Source organism: Malurus melanocephalus, unplaced genomic scaffold (assembly GCF_030028575.1).
Source record: "Malurus melanocephalus ecotype Western Australia unplaced genomic scaffold, MMel_1.1 scaffold_19, whole genome shotgun sequence".
NCBI classification, from domain to species: domain Eukaryota; kingdom Metazoa; phylum Chordata; class Aves; order Passeriformes; family Maluridae; genus Malurus; species Malurus melanocephalus.
The window spans coordinates 2765098-2783563 of record NW_026623251.1 but is presented as its reverse complement, the minus strand read 5'-3'; the positions used below and the strand labels follow the sequence as shown (position 1 = coordinate 2783563).

At 40.6% G+C, this 18466-nt stretch overlaps 2 protein-coding genes across 2 annotated transcripts in view; one reads left to right on the top strand and one right to left on the bottom strand.

Annotated features, from left to right (window-relative positions):
• Positions 1-7942, top strand: part of LOC130588780 (protein ELYS-like) — a 21485-nt gene extending 13543 nt beyond the window's left edge. The window contains 12 exon segments of the mRNA XM_057389701.1: positions 96-200; positions 653-746; positions 1043-1166; positions 1275-1331; positions 2378-2524; positions 3255-3442; positions 3613-3757; positions 3855-3986; positions 5125-5272; positions 5358-5499; positions 6009-6204; positions 7619-7942. Coding sequence (XP_057245684.1) covers positions 96-200; positions 653-746; positions 1043-1166; positions 1275-1331; positions 2378-2524; positions 3255-3442; positions 3613-3757; positions 3855-3986; positions 5125-5272; positions 5358-5499; positions 6009-6204; positions 7619-7942 — 1802 coding nt within the window.
• SCCPDH (saccharopine dehydrogenase (putative)) lies at positions 7797-18417 on the bottom strand. The gene is made up of 12 exons (XM_057389759.1): positions 18159-18417; positions 17867-17979; positions 16939-17019; positions 16365-16494; positions 14670-14719; positions 13103-13233; positions 12419-12536; positions 11408-11527; positions 11236-11292; positions 10164-10275; positions 9233-9314; positions 7797-8785 (listed from the first exon to the last, which is right to left on the bottom strand). The coding sequence occupies exons 1-12, from the start codon at positions 18373-18375 to the stop codon at positions 8680-8682; spliced, it is 1317 nt and encodes a 438-aa protein (XP_057245742.1). The 5' UTR covers positions 18376-18417; the 3' UTR covers positions 7797-8679.
• Between the last annotated feature and the right edge of the window lie 49 nt (positions 18418-18466).

Sequence of the window (18466 nt, the reverse complement as noted above, 5' to 3'; positions counted from 1 at the left end):
ATGGTTTTTTATGCTTTCTTTTTGTTCTGCTGAAGGGAGTTTTGTAAAAAGGGAAGGAATTGCAATAACCAAATAATGTCATGCCTTTTTTTCAGGTTTTACAGACTTGACAAATAAGCAGGTTGTAACCAGCCTCATTTCTCTGTATGCACAAGTGGTGATCTGGTTCTGTCGGTCCAGTCTCCTTCCCGAGGGTTTAGGTGAGCAGAACCTGTAGTACCACAGCACTTGTTTTGAGAGTAAAAGCAGTTACCTGCATATTTTGAACYTTTTGTTTATTGCTGGAGGTAAAAATACACGTGGGAAATGCTCTTATTTTAGACCCCTTACAAATTCCATTGTCAGCCTGAATTGTGTTGCAGATGGTCACATGACACATTCCGAAAAGCATTCCCTTTCAGATTGTTTATTTAGGAGTGATCTTGAACTTACGGTACATGCTCTGAATGCTGCATCAGCTGCATACTTGAAACTGATCTTGGGACAAGAAGTAGTAGTTGAGGCTTCTGTCTTAGTCCTGTTTTAGCAAAGGTAGAAACAGGATTGGTTTCATTGAGAGTTGGAGACTTCTTGAGGTTGTGTGATTTCTTAGCCCACAGTTTTAGCTGAAAAATGGTGTGTTCTTTAACTTGCTTTCCCTTTCTTGCTGTAGATGATCACATGCATTTGTCTAGACCTTTCTACAATTACCCTCTGATTCAGAGCTACTATACAGACCACCGCCAGAAACTCGAGCGTTTATCGAGGTAAGACTTGTAGGAAACCTCCAGAAAGCTTCCACTGCTGGACTGTGTGAGAGTGGTTATTTTTGCAGTTAAAACTCTTTGTCTGCACTTCCTTGGTGTTACACGAAACACAGTAAGAAAGAAAACTCTAAATCCCAAAGATCATTGCAACTCTTCTCTTGAATTATTACTTTGGACTTCTTTATTAATTCATAGTGACCTAAGGCCCATCTTYCCTCTGACTCAGAAATCTGTGCCATTGAAAGGCTGRAATGAGTGTTTTACTTTGTGTAAACCCTTGCTACCATTTGTTTCAGAGGCAAATGGGATTCTGACTGCCTGATGATTGATGGAATGGTTTCCCAGCTGGGAGAGCAGGTTGAGAAGCTGTGGCGGAGAGATGAAGGTGGCACTGGSAAATACCCACCTGTTAGTTTACATGTGAGTGTTCTGTTCACTGAAAACCCCACGAGCAGCAGCAGCAGTCCCCTAAAGCCAATGATTCTGAAAGACAGGAGCATTAGACAACCTTTAAATCTTTTATTTCAGGCACTGCTGGATCTCTATTTGCTAGAAAGCATTGAAGAAAGTGACAAACATGCAATTGTATCCTTTCCAATTTTTGTTATTACCCCTTCAGTGCGTACGCATAAATGTTTTTACCTATTTGTCACCTGTGTATTTTGTTGCAGTCTTTTCTGATACAAGAGAACATGTTCCCTAAAATATTAAAAACATCCCTTAGTTTTTCCTCAGAATTTGCAAGTGTGTTCTTTCTTTAAGCATTCTTTCTGTAGCAAATGATTGTGTGTTAGAATGGTGCCCTGAAACGTGCTGCTTCAGAGCCAAATGATTTGTAATAGTTGTTTTCCAGTAGCTGATTTTTGCCAAAATCGTCTGTTTCCCAGTCCAGCTAACAGTGCTTGCTTCTTTTTTGTGTTAAAATTGCAAGCACACAGAATAATAAAATGCCCAGTCATAGGGCAGAAACCTAATTTTTTAGCTTCTGCAACAGGCAGACTTGCCCTTGTTGTTTGTTGGCTAAACCAAGAGAGGAGYCTGGAGAGCAAGAGGTTTAAAAATGGTTGTACTCCTTAGCTGCCTACTCAAACATATCCCTAATAGGGGAATGAAAGGGAATCAGAAAGGGAAGATGGCACTTTGAGTGAGGGATCCAAATAAAGTTTTAAACACAGTTTCAAACACTTAGTGCTAAGCTGTACTGTAGGGGCACTGTAATTTGTGTTGTTTTGTGAATTCAGGAAATAAGGAAAACAAAACAGCTGTAGAACTTGTTTTCTTTGATAATTAAGCATTGGATGYTCAAGTGTCTTGAATGTTCAAATTGTACCTTCACTGACTGAAGCAGGAACCTGAGTTTATAGCAGCAGTGTTTAAATACTCAATATTTTCTTTTTGATTGCCTTACAGAAATCCACAAGTATTTCTTTATGGCTGTTTATTGAGAATGTTGATTTGTAGTTAGGACCTGACTATTGATAAAACAGGTTTTAATAGCTTCATAACAAGATCAATATGTTAGGGAGTTCTGTTTTCTGCCATTTTTATATACTTATTTCATTGTTCTCCTAAATGTAATGTGATAAATTTTTGCTCTTACCAATTTATTCACCTTAATTAGATGATCTCAGACAATTTACTTGCTGCTGGATATAATGCATTCCTTTCCAAATAAAAAAGAAACGTTACTTGTYTCCTTTCTAACTGCCTTTGCTATCCCTTGGGGTCTCGTTAAGCTTATTCTAGGGTTCTGGCTTCTAGACCATGATGATTACGAAGTAAGTATGGAACAGTTCTAACCTATGTTTCTCAGGGCACAAATTGCAGTGCAGAGCTGTAAACAATCAAAATATTTTTAAAAATTGGTACCTAGGCTTTAGGAGGTATTGAAGCATGGCTTTTTTGTAAAACTGTTCTGACATCTTCAGCAATAAGTTATGATTTCAAATTTTGCTTTAACTACTTTGACAGAAATGGAATAAAACAAAGGTGTAATCAYTGTAAATAGTGCTAAATATTTGAATTTTCAAAGGCTGGTTGGGCACTGTTTCTAAAAGAGTGCTTTGGGTACTTTAAACATCAAAACTATGATGGTAGCAGCAAGATTTGAGATGAAAGGCTGCAGAAGTTACTTTTCAACCTAGTTGCTGTGCTTGCTGATGCTGACGGTTATTCTTTGCCTGTCACCATGTCAATAGAATCAATTTGTTTCTAGAGTAACTTATTATTTAGTACTGTATTTATGAAAAGGGATGTTTGTACACAGAGTCTTCTTAACTTAGAAAAATCGGAACTGTTCCTTTTAAGACATTCACTTTGTTGTGTATGKTTTTTTTTTTCCTGGAAATTCTGAAGAATGTTTATTGTAATGTCCTGGATCAAGTATTTTACCAGTTAGACATTTAAGTTTGTTTAATGCCCCTTCAGCCTTGCTGAAGGCAGTTTTGACTGTGCTTGTTGCATGGSTGTGTGTGTCTATGGTAATGAAGMTGTTCTCAACTTCTCCAGAATTCCCTGGCCCTGCTCTTCCATCCAGCTACGRTCAAAACTGTGTCATGGCAACACATGAGGATAATTCAGTCCCTCATGTGCCAGGGAGAGCACAGGCGAGCCCTCAGGTACATCCAGATGATGAAGCCGTCGATGTCCAGCAGCAGTGAAGTGCGGCTGCTCCTCACCGTGTTGTTGTCCAATAGGTGAGGAAATCTCTCCCACYRTTGTGGCATTGCMATCTTGGGAAATGTGGARAACTRCTGATACAAATCAGGCTGCCCTCCATTTCCTTTGTTCTTTGAATGAATACCATCCCTTTGSRGCATCTTTTTGGCTCTGGTATTCCTATTCCTTTTCCTTTTCCAAACTCCAGCTGCATGGTGGAGGCTTGGGGTCTGCTGCAGCAGCACACCACGAAGCTMAACATAGAAGAGCTGTTAAAGCACATGTATGAAATCTGTCAGGAGATGGGGCTCATGGAAGATTTGCTGAAGCTGCCCTTCACAGATAYGGAAAAAGTGAGTTTGGAGAAGAAAGTAAAAAAGCCTAATCATCTCGTTGGCAAGAGCAGAGGCAGAATCATAAGAGATTTTTGAAATGTGTTATTTCTCACAGGAGTGTTTGGAGAAGTTTTTACAGACCAATGCTGGTGTTCAGAATCGTGAATTCCTTTTAGTCCATCATCTGCAGCGTGCCAACTACATCCCAGCACTCCAGCTGAATCAGTCCATGAAGGCTAATCTAATGGTAAGAGTAGCAGCCCTGCTGAGTGTGCAAGTTTCTGTTGGTATGACTTATCTCTTGTGAAAGTCCTCAGTAAAAATCCTACTTTGCCTTTTACGTCAGTCTGTGAAAGACTAGGAGTAAGTTCCCACATGTCAAGCTGAGCCTAAAAGCTGGCTGAAATAATTTTACTACTGCAAACTGCCATGTGAAATTATAAAGTGAATCTTGCAGACCATGGTTGACTCAATTAAAAAAGTTTGTTTGCAAATGAGGAAAAAATATGAATCTTTTCTACCATCCCATCTTTTCATTCAGATCCTCAGACCACTCTGTATAGCTTAGTCTGTGGAAGTTATTTGTGTCACGTTTTTCTGTGGAATAAAGAGTGTGTTGCATGTCATGTCTTGTATCATGCTTTTCTAGCTGAGAGCAATCTGGATGCTTGGCAGGTAAAATGTGTGTTGTGGGTTTTAGTTGTGGTTTTGTTCTTTTTATTTTCTCAAATTATAGTGAAAGCTCTCTGATTCTACTAGTTGACCATGGTAGCAAMTTTTTGACATAAATTCTAACCTATGTTTCTCAAATTATCCAGAGTGAATTTTGTGTTATGTGAACTTCTCTTAGGGATCTCTGATGCATGTGTTGTTTTTTTGAAAGTATTTTTCCAGTAAATCAAACTTATGAGATAGTCTTTGAAGGTCTAAGTCCTGTGTGTGAAAACGCTCCTCCAGACACAAGTTGTGTATAGGTAGATTTTCTTAACTCATGTTAATTTTCCCATCATTTTGTCCAATACGATTTGCAGTTGCCCTGTGTATTCAGTCATCTGAGACGTGTTTTTCAGGATAACAAAGGGAAAGCCTGCTCTTCCATAAGCTATTTGAAAATTGCAGGTGTTAACAGAGCAGAGTGCCAGAGCTCTTCTAACTTGGAGTTTTACATTTTGCTTTTATTCCAGTCTTCCTTGCATTTTGCTAAAACTACCAGGTGAAATTGGTGTGTGCTCCTGAATGGAACTTGCTGTGGCTCTGTGCAGTGGATGTGTTCTCCTGGATCTGCGGAGCAAATTTAGGCCTTAGTTAGAAAGGGCAGAGATGGTTGTGTGCAATGAACTTCTGGTAAATCATYAACTTCTTGCTTTACCCATTTCCTTTGTCAGAACGATCGTGATCCTCGCTTGAGGGAGAGAGCAGTTGCCAGAAATTCTCTATTAGACCAATATGGCAAGATCCTTCCCACAGTTCAAAGGAAGCTGGCAGTAGAGAGAGTCAAGCCGTACCGTTTGCCTTTATCAGTTTTAAGAGAAGGTAATTATAGAAGGGAGGAATATGATGTACAGCCAACCATCACTTTGGTAACATAAGGCTGATGAGTTTCTCTCTTGCTTTACAGTCCCAAGGCCAAAGCCATTATCAATAGCAACAAGGCAAGCTAATGCAGGAAATGTTCATGGAAGAACAAATTTCATCACTAAAGTACTGTCCAAATTTAAAGAAGAATGGCTAGGAAACATGAAAATCTCAGAATATTATAAGTAAGCAGCCTTTTCACAAAGTTTAGCCTTGTGCTATGCGTTCGAGGAGAGAGAGGGAAAAAGAGGGAGAGAAATCCCTCTTTTTGAGTTTGAATTATGTGTCTTGGTGGGAGGGTGCATGTGAATAAAGCTTTGTTCTGCTTTTTTGCACATACAATATGTAACTCTGGAAACTCAATTCATCGTAATATTTAAAGAGACATTTTTCTGCTATGATAATCCCAGCTATGCAAATACATGTATTTACATCATGGTAAATGTGCTTACAGAGTTTAAGACAGCTGAAATTAAAGCTTCAACAACCACTATGCTGTCAGTGTAGACTTTGACAGACAAAAAGAAGGGCCTGTCACTTCCCTGTGGGCATAATGTATCACCCCAGCAGGGAGGATTCACCTGTGTTTCTTTTTCACGGAATGTTTTTGTTCTGCATGATCTGAGATGATCACAGATGACTTTTTTTTTTTTCATTTATCTATGTTCCTGGTTTAAATTGTCTGTCTTAACAGGTTGCTGGATTTGGTGGTTCGTCCTGTTCCTTCCTGCTCTGTCGCACAGGATGAGAGCTGGCAGTCCCCATGCAGAGCTTCTACTTCTTTCTTGGCATCCAGCCCCTTGAGATCAAATACACATCGATGCAGCTCCCAAAAGAATCTTCCAAGAGCATCCGAGCTGAATTTACTGGAGACTCCTCTTATAAATAAGGTTTGTATTTTAAAAAGTCAGTAGCAACCAACCAAATCAACAGCTTGTAATCTTTATTTAAAATTAATTCCCTGGATTCCAATTGTGAGATATTTTTAGTATGCATGTGGTTATTGTATACACAGTCTTTTTGGAGGCAGTAAGTTGGGAACACAGGTAAACTTGTTTTCAGTTCATTGCAGTGGTCATTTTSTCCCATAGTTTTGAGAAATACACTTGTTTTTATTGCACAAAAAAAAGTAAGTTGAACCTGGACTTTTCAATCTATGCTTAGCTATTTAAAGATGCCATTTGTGGCTTAACCACATCAACATTTAAGTGCTGAGTAGCTTTGTGTAGTCTGATGTGCATTTCTACAACCAAGAAGTGCATGCTTCAGACTCTTAACCCAGTCACATGAATGACAACTAAGCAATTATAGTGATGTCAGTCTGTCAGATTGAGTRATGACTCTCTGCAGTAGTTTTACTTATTTTTGTTGTGTTACACTGTATTTCCAGTCAATGCCATCAAACTGTTACCATGCAAGGCAGTGACACCTGACATGGCTCCTTGGTTCTGACCTATCTCTGAATAAAATAATTGCCATGTCCCTGAATTATAATCTTTTTTCTTGTTATGAAACATCTTCCATACCATTGAAATAGCTTCATCTTCCTCCTTTTGAATTCTTTCAATACTGTAAAATATTTCTGAACTAGRAAGACTTTAACACTGCTAGATGAAGATATGTAGGTATTTTTAGTGTATGGTCACTTCATCTTGTGTGCAGATTGATTAATTAGTGAAGAAATAAGCCGTGGCTGTTGCTTTRTTGAGTGCCACCTGGAATACAGTAATGGAAAATGCTGCCATGCGGAATAATGGTTCAAGTCGTGTGCTTTTTAAAAAAGCAGTGTAGAAATTGCAAAAAATTACTAGGATAGGACGTAACATTGCAAACATAAAGATGCTAGATTCTTGTTTCTTCAGAAAATTAACTTGAAAAAATAACCTTCCTTTTGTTATGACTGAAGCTTTAAACTTTGAGGGACTCAATTTTATTTTACCCTGTCAGATGCAGAGTGGGTCACYCTGGATGTGTAGCAGTGCAGARGGCACTGYARTGTGATGTYACAGCTGGTTCTGTACACACSTTGTGTTGGAAAACTGCTCCCTGGCTATGGGCAGTGGCAAATTGTTAGTTCTGGACAGAAATATCAGMAACAGARCATGTGGCTGMACACAGGGACTGCTCTGATCTCTGTGCCTTAAACACAAATTGTCATCTGTAGGACAGAGTACCTYGTTTAACATTCAGGGRGGGATCTGAAAGGGAGAGCAGCTTTTCACTGTCCTCACTTTCATCTAGATCAGTGTGAAATGGGTCTGTTTGGTAGTGAATGAAGTACTAACAGACATGTTTTAATTTTAGGCTGCAGACGACAGTGCAGTGACAGCATAAAGTTAAGAGGCAGCACGTAAACCACCATTATATAATCAACTATATCCATAAAACAATTTTCAATACAGCTATGACACTATAAAGCATYAGTTTGTATGTGATTTTCCTGATAATAAAAAAGATGATTGTGATGCAGCTGAGGCAGATACAGACTTTTATGACCTTTATATATCTCAGAGTAGTTTTCAAAGTTTTTACAAGTTCTACAACAAAAAAAGCCTCTACACAGAAACAGAATTTCATGTATTCACACTCCCAAAAATCACAAAGCCTACTTTCCAAATATTCCTGTGACTCAAAGCTTCTGTTCCCTACGAACACAAACCCAGAAATCAGATGGAGAACCCTATAAGACACTTTCGTAATTCTTATGCTAACAGCAAAAAGCAGGCTCATCAACCACAGTATCAAGAAGTGTGAAACTGGCCAGTGCATCCAGAACCTGGGTCCCATCAGGTCAGATTCCAAAAACAACCAACAGAACAAGCCTCCTTCTTTACAGAAGCAAAAGCACAATACACTTCATTGCTACTTACCTAACTACACACAAATCTGCACTAAGAACAGTTATTAAATAAAGCAAAGATTCATTGAAGATTTTAATAAAGACATATGCCAAACACACGAGGAATAAGCAGTAGTTTCATCTGCTAAGGCACTTTTCCACACTGCCTGCTTTACACTGTTGCAGTAAATGGGCCAAAGCAAGGCAGTTATGGTTAGTTGTGAATCAGATGCTATAGAGGGTCCATGAAGTAGGAACTTGAACTCAGATGAATGAGATTAAATTCTAGAATTAGTACCCAAGAAGTTACCAATTTAGTATGTCTGTGAATTAACACTCAATACCTACCCTTTAGGAGTTACTCACTACAGCAAATACTATTACAGTTTTTACTCAAATTTTCTTCTGTTTCTGCTGCAAACAATAGCACAGTGAAACTATTTTATTATTAGGCTTTTGCAGCCAAATGAGTTTTATTAGAGTTAGACCCAGGAAAGTTGTTAGTTCATACAGTTACATTTTGACTTCAGACTTCAGGCTTGCTAATAACAGAGAACTCAACGCCACGTTTGTTCAGGCGATCAATCAGCTTTGTTTTGGAGAAGGCAGCTCCTGGAGAATATACACCACCCCTGTGAGTGAAAATCAAAAGGGAAAAACATTAGTGGCACAGTGACTGAGGGCACACTTTTTTGTGAAGTTAAAGATGTGCTTCRCTGACTAAGAAAGAAAAAGCCACTTTTTCTTTCCCAGAAGAGAGTGGGTGAGGAATTTGACAGGGTGTTTATAATCAGAGGTTCATTTCTGCACCCAGCAAACTCCATAGAAACCATTCCATGAACATCAAGATCTTGATGCAAAAGTCTGACTAAAAGCCTGTGCCGACATTCCTTCAAATGAAAAAGCTGGTGAAGAGCAAGGGGCTTTAAATCAGCTTGTGGTGAAGCATCTTCTTTGCACTGCCTCATTCACTGTTGAGTGAGGTAASAAATCCACAGGGATGGCATTTTCAAAAAGAAACATTTGCACWCAGTAGCTTTTAAGGCAGAGCAAGCTGCTCAGCATGGGAAGGTACTTACTGTTTAGGCAGAGAAGCTGTATCTTCCAGAAGAGATACAGCTGCTTGAACCATTGCAATTGGCGTAGCAATATATCCAGGCTCTGACAAAAAAACACAAAACAAAACCCCCAATCAAGTACAGTATGTTGAAATGTAGAATGTAATCTTGCTCTTCCCTAGGGTTCTGAAGAACAATGTCTATGGCAATGAAACAACCTTCCCCATTTAAGAACAGCTTTTTTAATCTAGTAACAGCCCAAGTAGCTGGTAAAGTCCTTAAGATCTAACACTGCTTCACCTAAAGGCTTCTAACCACACCTAACTGTGAGTGACCACACCATGGTGACAGAAGCATCCCTAACACAGCAAGAGCTTTCCCCATCCTGTGCTTAAATTCAGACTTTTACCATGAGATGCTTGCATTCCACTACATCTCCAGTTATTCAAAGCTATGCTACAGTAACTCTTTTCTGAATGTACACTCTGGCTCTCTCCAAACTTCAGGTGCCATCTCCCCTCAARGAATGACCTGAACAGAAGTGATAGAAATTACAGCACACTGGACCTGTTTCAGTTCATTCTCAGGGAACTGGAAATAAAGTACTAACTCCAACTTAGATACAACTTTAGTTTACAACTTATAGTTTACAACTAAAAACTACACTCAAAGCCCTCTTCCTTCAATAGCTCTACTCTGCAAAAATGAAAATTAGAACAGGGGAAGTCACAGAAAAGAGAATAACAAGAATGCAAGTGAACCAGCTGTTTCAAAAACCASGTCACAATGAATTCTAGTATCCAAGGTAATACACTGTAAAGGCTGTTGACTTTGTTCATGTTGCAAGTACTTCTGAAGGGTGAAAKGGACAGGAGTGGAATTATAGAGCAGGGACTCAGCTATTTTAGAGCAGGGACTCAGCTGCTACTAAGGGACATACTCAGGGACATACCTGGTCCCTTCACTTCAGTGCAGATCTTCACATTTGGTTTGCCACTCTGGGGATCTTGTCCCTCACTGTAACCTTCACCAAAAAAAGTCATTGTAAAAGAGGTTCCATCCATCTGTGGTAGACAAGACAAGCATGGTCAGCAAAACAGAAACCAATTGCTATCAGGCAAGCAMAAGTAGTAAATGTAAGTATCCAAATTTTAGATGTAGAATCCTGCTAGATACTATAATCCATTTAAACAGGAGAGGAGAATTATTATTTTGAATTACTGCTTAAAAGATATAATCCAAATTTTTAATCGCTTCCACTTTGTACTGTCTTTGTACWAAAGTCTGTTGATTCTCTAAGTGCTTTCTGTCTGGGTTTTTGCTAAACAGTCTCCCAGGTCATCACCTTTGATATAGTGCTCTGAGCCACCCATGGAAATATGTCATTATCAATTTATTCCTCATAGGAATTACACACACTTTGATATCGAAGAGCAGAAGGCATGATCGCTCAAATATCCAATAATTATCTGAACAGGCACACACAACCTGCATTTGGGCCTAGGGGGAAGCTGTGTGAGGAGTGATGTCAMTTTATCATTCATTTGAAAGAATGTCACTTTATTGGAGGACAGAAGATTGAGGGGAGACCTTGCTGCAGTTACAACTTCCTTGTGAGAGCACAAGACAGACACCGATCTCTCTTCTCTGGTGACCAGATACAGGACCTGAGGGAATGGCCTGAAGTTGTCAGGGAAGGTATAGGGTGGATATCAGGAAAAGTTCACCCAGAGTTTGGTTGGTCACTGGAACAGGCTCCCCAGGGAAGTGGTCACTGCACCAAGCCCGACAGAATTCAAGAAGTGCTTTGACAATGCTCTCAGGCACATGGTGTGACTTTTGGGGTGCCCTATGCAGGGCCAGGAGCTGGACTTTATGATCTTTGAGGGTCCCTTCCAACTCAGAATAATCTGTGACTCATTTAGAAATTATTTATTTGAGGCTAAGCAGTTGACCCTTAATTACTGTTCCAMACTTACCACAACAAATGTATTCAATAACTGTGATAGAAAACAGTCAGTTACCTGTTTCTGGGTTGGTCCTTCCTTTGTGAAGCGTCCAGCAGAGAAAAATTCCGGGTACTATACAAATAGAGAAGAGGAAAAAAAAGAAGAMGACAAAAAAAGACCAACAGTAAATTAGAGGGGAAAAAAGATATCTTCAAACGCTAAATGATTTTGTGTTTTGAAAACTTACTTTTGTCAGAAGTTTTCTTCCAAAATTAAACTTCACCAGAAGAAGAAATAACATGCCAGCAAACATCAGCTTGATAGCAGAGCCCAGACCACCAATATTCGCATAAGCGCCATACTGAACCTGAAGCAAAAATRTATTTTCAGTGATAGGATTTACATTAAATTTTTTCTATCAATTAATTTTCATAAACCAATCTACCCYCAAATTAGAGTTGTTTCATACAACAGATAGCAGTTTAAATAAGGCCTTAAACAATTGTCTTAATTCTAAGGAACTGTTTGAGGAATGCTTCACTTTATTATTCATTCTGAGAAGACAATGTAACTAGAGTGCTGAGGGAGCACACAGAATGCACAAGAACAGAAAACTTTACAGAAAGATGTGTTTTCGTATCCAAATTCAGCCTCTTTCCTAGATCTCCCTCTTCTCTAAGCTTTTCTTTAAGAGAAACTGAAATAGCAATGGCAAGCCTTTGTTATTTGTAGCTTCCAAGCATATTTTTAAAGCRCCATCACACCCTCATCTCTGAACTGATGCCCGTGATTCTGCACAGCAGTTATACAAAAATTAAACATCTTTTCCACCACCATTACTTCACACTATCTTTACTTTGCACACTGGAGACCCAAGTATCAAAGAAATCTTAAGATATAAATGAGTAGCACATGAATTGTTTATCAGAATATTTACTACACTATACTGATCTGGCTATAGCTACATAAGCTACAATTACGATCCTTTTAGAAGCTCTACTGATACAGTAAGAAAAGTCCCTGCACAGAAACGAATTTATACATTTATCATGAAGGCTACTTCTTGAACATTTCTGTGACTCAAGGTTTCCATTACCTACAAATACACACCCAAAAATCAGACAGCAGCAGAACATTACAGAACACTCTGTAACTATTATGCTAACAGCCAAAGGCAGGCTCATCAGTCACAGTGTCAAGYAGCATGAAACAAGCCTGTGCACCCAGAAAACATAGTGTACAAATAACACTAACTTACAGGTGTTTCCTGCAACTTGGTGTGCAAGTAACGCTGAGTCCTTTTCACAACAGAAGCATCAGATCCCATGAATGGAATGCAGTACTCCTTGAATTCCTGATTGTAAAACAAAAATCCTCTGCAAATAAAAAATAATTAAGTCAAGAAAAAAATTCAYCTCCACACAAATTGAAAGAAATTATGGTCCTACCATTACAAGTTTTTTCTCAAGCATTTTTATGACATTATCTCTTTTCACTGAAAGCAAGCAATTCCAAATACATTCCTGGCTCACTCAAAATTCACTACATATATATATATATATATATAAATATTTCATTTTAGACAATTCACTACATGCACTATATCAAAGATGAATTTGATAATCAGTATAACAGTCTTTTAATTTTTTCCCTCCATTTTACTAATCACTTCTGAAATCAKAAGTTTGCCATGTCACTAAGTCTTTCAGAGCACTTTAATTTTGAAACCCAGTAAATGCTAGGACATATTCTCCCTTCAGTAAGATATGAACACATCAGTACAACAAATTATCTTAAATTCTACTAGATAAGCAAGCATCTGTGTGTTCATTACACTAAAGCCCTAAACGCATCTTTTTTGCATTTAATACTGTGRCAATCTGTATCATACATACTGGAACCATTAGAAGACATCAAATTTCTCATCTTATGCCTCTTATACCTTCTTTTAAGCTTAGCACCAACTACTGGAACAGGGGCATATCCTATCTTCTTCCGAAGCTTCCTCAGGTTGTCTTCATCCGCAAGGCCATAGACAGCTGACTTCCAGGTCCCATCATGTACACAAACACCCTTATGACATACCATGAAACAGGAATTAGTTCAGTATTTAAAGGTTTCACATATTATTTTAATAATTATATTAGAATCATTACATATATTATAATTATGACATATAAGTGTTATGACAACAGTATATTGAAATGGCATGGGTTGACTCTGGGTGGAGGCCAGGTGCTTGCCTCTATCACTATTCTCCTAGCTAAGACAGGGAGAGGACAAGATAACATGGAAAAATCCCTTATGTGTCAAGATAAAGGCAATTTAATAAAGTAAAATCTGCACCTGGAAGCAAAGGTGTAGTAGTAACAAGCGCCTCCCCACAATTCCCTCCCCTTTTCCTCCTTTCCCTTTGCTTCAATTGCTGAGCAGAACTCACACAATATGGAATAKTCCATTGGTCAGTTTGGGGCAGCTGTCCTGGCTATGTCCCCTCCCAGGATCTTGCCCATCCCCAGCCTGCCAGGTGAGGGGGAGAATTTTGCAGAGACAGCCTTAGTGCTGTGCCAGTAAAGCTGAGCAGTAGCCAGAACACCAGTGTGTTAGTGACACCTCTGCAGCTGCCACACATAGCACAGCACTGTGAGAACTGCTGGGGGAAAACGAAATCCAGATCAGCCAGACCAAATGCAATCTCCACCCCTCAATTCCATACGATCTGCAACATGCTCAGGCCCCACAAAATTTAATACACATCTCTATCTCTTCTAATCAACTCAAAATAGTTCATTTTTATTAMTGAAATCTCTTCTTACTAACACTTTGAACTTACGCTATATATTTAAAATGTTCATACCCAACATATAGATTTATATATTCCCATTAACCACTATCCCCTGTTCCTTAACAAACAGATATTACTCTCCCATTCCATGGGCTTCTTCCACTCCTCCAGATGTTTGYAAGAACTAAGACGATTTGTAAGGCAAGATGGGTGTTCATGCCAGGAGCAGCAGTGTTTGCTTGTTGGGCATCAAGACTGGCTTGGAYCATTGTTGCATTGTTTTAACAATGACATTAGAACTATTGCATATATTACACATTATTACAATWACTACCTACAGGTATACATGCATTAAAGTACATTGAAACAACTCTCCCCCCACAACAAACAAAAAACCCAAACAGCCAAATACTAGGATTATTATCCGCTATCGACCTGTTACAGTTTCATTTGTGCAACAATCCTTCCCACCTTTCTGCAAAAGCAGAACAGTTCTGGGAACAGCTAACCACAGCAAACTGTAGGTAGACAGCTCCGCAAACAGACCTTACAAAAGAGCGTTTGCTTGGGATTATTCTTTAGGAGCTAATGAAAGTTCTCACTCATTATCAAAGAACTGCCAGTCTGCTCCTTGGTCTGACTTAATGTAGCAAGTTATTCTGACTGACCATGGTGATGTCATCACAAATATTCCTGAGTTTCAGAAAGGTACAAACCAACTAACCTCAGGCCCAGATTTCACCGACAGGAAACTCTCAACAGCAGTTAAGGTACCTGTAATGGAGAAAACATTACTTGGCACATGCAGTCATTGGCCTGTCAAGCCAGAGAACGCTCTGATAGACTGAAATAGCAGGCTACTGACATTATCAGCTGAAAAAACAGTTACATCTTTACCTCAAAGCAAAATAATTTAACATTAAGATGCACAGCTATTTGAGTTAGCATCTTGTGTAAATTACTTCCATACAGGTCATAAGTATTACCTCTATTCATTAAATGTTTTCATTTGTCTTATCTAATTAATGAGATAATTAAAAAAAATCATTGAAAAAAAAGGAAAGTAATATTAAGAGCCACATTTAAGGAAAGTAATATTAAGAGTCACATTTAGTTTTCCTCTAAGTTCCAAAATAAAGGACGATGTAGGCTATGAAAGCAAATACGGACTTCAAAATTTTGGCATGCCTGAACTACAAATAACCTGCCGTCAAAAACAAAACAACCCACATACCCCACAAAAAAACCAAACCACACAAAATATCCTGAAAGATTTAAYTTTAGCATAGCTTGTGTTTTGAAAAGAATGCTTAGTTTGATGAACAGCAGAACAATACAAAGCCTCAAAATTCTGATTTGTTGCGGTTTGCTTAGTTCCTTCTGAGATCTTAAAACTCTATTTGTATGGGTAAATTTCAATAAAGCAAACAACTGGATAGACAGGTGGTAATGCCATAAAGTCAAAATAGGAAGAGATAAAAGACCTCTTTATTCAAAACAGGTATAAAACATCAAATTGCAACCTCATGAACAACTCATTTTCATGCCTTGTTTCTCCCTCCAGTCAGATCTGAATTGAGGTTTCTTCAGCTGARTACTTGCTTCAATGTAAATGAATCCCATTTAACAGCATTTTTAATGGTCCATAAAACAAAAACATTTGGATACTCTTATGGGCCCTCCCAACTGATTGCCAGACCTGATGAACACGGTATCCTTATCTGAGATCAGGATCAAGTACTATTTACATAGAATTAAATCCTCTCACAGCTTTTCAATATATTTCTCCTCTTTCAATAACCCTCTAGCTGCTGTTAAAGCAAAAGGCACTGTATGGCCTTACTCTATGGCTGCTACTTACACAACAGCTTCTCGAAGCTTGGAGTTCACAAAATTTGGGAAACCTGATTACCCACTAATTTGTGGACACTTTCCCACAGCTGACCTGTCCTCATGGTCTCTTCTCTACAAGATTCTCACAGCACAAGAGGCAGCGTGCTGAGGCTGCCTAGATATGCACACACTGGCTGAGCAGCTTGCTCATTCTCTCCTCTGAGATTCACAGAATATTCCGATTTGGAAGTGACCCACAAGCATCATGGAGTCCAGCTCTTAAGTGAAAGGCCCACGTGGGGATTGAACCCACGAAGCTSGGGTTATTAGCACCATGTCATTAGCAGAGGGCCCTCTCAGTGAGCAATGTGACCTTGAACCCCTCCTCTACCCAATGACCAATCTAATGGGAATAGGAATTAATTTGAATTTTTCTCTACCACAATTGTTTGAAAATGGTCACCTGAGAAAGGCAGGCAAAAAGACACAGGAAAAGTTTCCATGGGAACATTGCTGCTTTAGGAAACCAGGGGAAAGCATACTCTGCATTCCTTTTCCACCACAAGGATATACTCATTCTAGTCACCTTTCAACTTATCTCTGGTGTACAGTACTCCCATATCCGCTGGTATAGAGTCAAAGCCACAGCTCCCAACGACATATACTCCCTTTTCCGCAGCCTTTTCATTGTATTTKAGGTACATTCCTTCCAGAAACTGAAACACAGGTACAAGAAATATTTTAAACAGAAATCCATTCCTGACCATACCCATTATTAGCCATCAGCATTCCACTGTCACATCACCCATGCTTCAAACCACTTACAAGCATCTTTGAAAAATAYGTATCATTCCTGGTCTATAGTATGAAAGTTTCCCAGCAGTGAAAAGCTCAAAATTCCTATACAGAATMACAGCTGAGACTTGAAGCAGAATTCAGCAATTTGGAACCCTCAGAAAGAACTGAAGAGGCTCTTGTCTTAAAAGCGACATAACTATACAATACACATTACTGTACTTTAAAATAATGACTACATTTTAAAATTGTAGGAAGAATTTGTCTTCACTTTCAGAAACACTAGCAGAAACATGAAACATACTAAACAAAGACTCCTTYTGCAGATCCTTCATATAAGGTAGTGTTTTTTTACTATCACTTACCTGGGGTTCTCCACTAATGTCAATACAGCTTGCACCATTTTCAACACAAGCTTCTACCACAGGTTCTCCAAAGAATCTATACTATAGAAGGAAAGAACACCAGATGTAACAAAAGAAAACCTACACACCACAACTCACCCAATGTCCTTTAACTAAAATACATCTCTACAATAAAAGTGAACTCGGTGGCTATTGATTTTTCTAAGTGGGGCTAAAAAGCAATAGCACTTCTATTTCTTGGGACTGTAGGGAGAAGAAAACGTAACAAACTTCATCACTTCACACTTCAACTGCGTCATAGTGGAGTTTGCTGCAGACTATTTGCAGCAATCAGTTTGCACCTGATTTCTCTCATGAAATCAGATCACCCAAGAGCAACTTAATACTGCAACTAATTTCACTTTACACTTTTTGCACTCATATTAGAAGCATATTCTCTACTTAAACACTCATCATTTCAAAGACATTGTCGTGACCCAACTTCCAGCTTGCACACTTCAGAGACACTCTCTGAATGCACTAGAAATACTGCCACTGTAAGTTTTAAAAGGGTCAAACGCTTACGGCAGCAAGCCTCTGGGCCCCTATGCCCGCTCAATTTTTAAYCCTAGCACCGCTGACATTTTGGTCCAACCCAAAACGCCGGACTAAACTTCACCATCACATTACTCTGCCGGTGAAAGACTGACAGCGAACCCCACTGCATTTCAGTGCGGAGACCTGTCCGTGCCCCGCACCACCTGCGATGGCGGTGGCAAACCTTTCGGCCACTGCAGTACACGGCCGTACTTGGAACTCCGGGCTCSAGTCCCAAGAGCTGCGCTGTCGCTGGGTGGCCGCGACAGCCGAGACACCCGCAGCCGAGGCGCGGCCCCGGAGGAGGAGGAGGAGGCCGCGGGACACCGCCCCGCCCGCATCCCGCACTCACCGGGCCCACGCAGTTGAGCACCAGCCGGGTCTGCTTCGCCATGGTGGCCAGCGAGCCCGCGTCGCTCACATCGCAGAGCAGCACGCCGACCTCCTCCCCGAGCGTCGCTTTCCCTGCGCACCGCAGAGAGCCGTCAGCGACACCGCCGTCCCCGGGACGAGCCTCCTCCTCCCCGGCGCCGCGCCAGGGTTCGCCCCGCTTCGCCCCTCAGCCCTTCCCCGCACACCCGACCCGCTGAGCCTCCCCGGGCAGCGGCAGCTCCCCCCACCCCCGCCCCCGCCGCGGCCCATACCCAGCCGCTCGGCCGCCCGCTCCAGCACCGCCCGCAGCTTCTCTTGGCTCCGGCCGGCCACGGCCCAGCGCAGGCGGCCGCCGCACAGCTGCCCCTCGCCGGCCGCCGCCGCCCGCGCCACCTCCTCCACCACGAACTGGCCGGTGAAGCCCGAGGCGCCGAACACCACCATGTCGTAGGGCCGCCCGGCCGCCTTGGCACTACCGCCGGCCGCCATGGCGACAGCAGACTGTGCACTGGCAGCAGCGCCGGGCAGCGCCGGGATCGCAGAGCCCGCCCCGCCCCGGCCCTCCCCTCGGCCCCGGCCC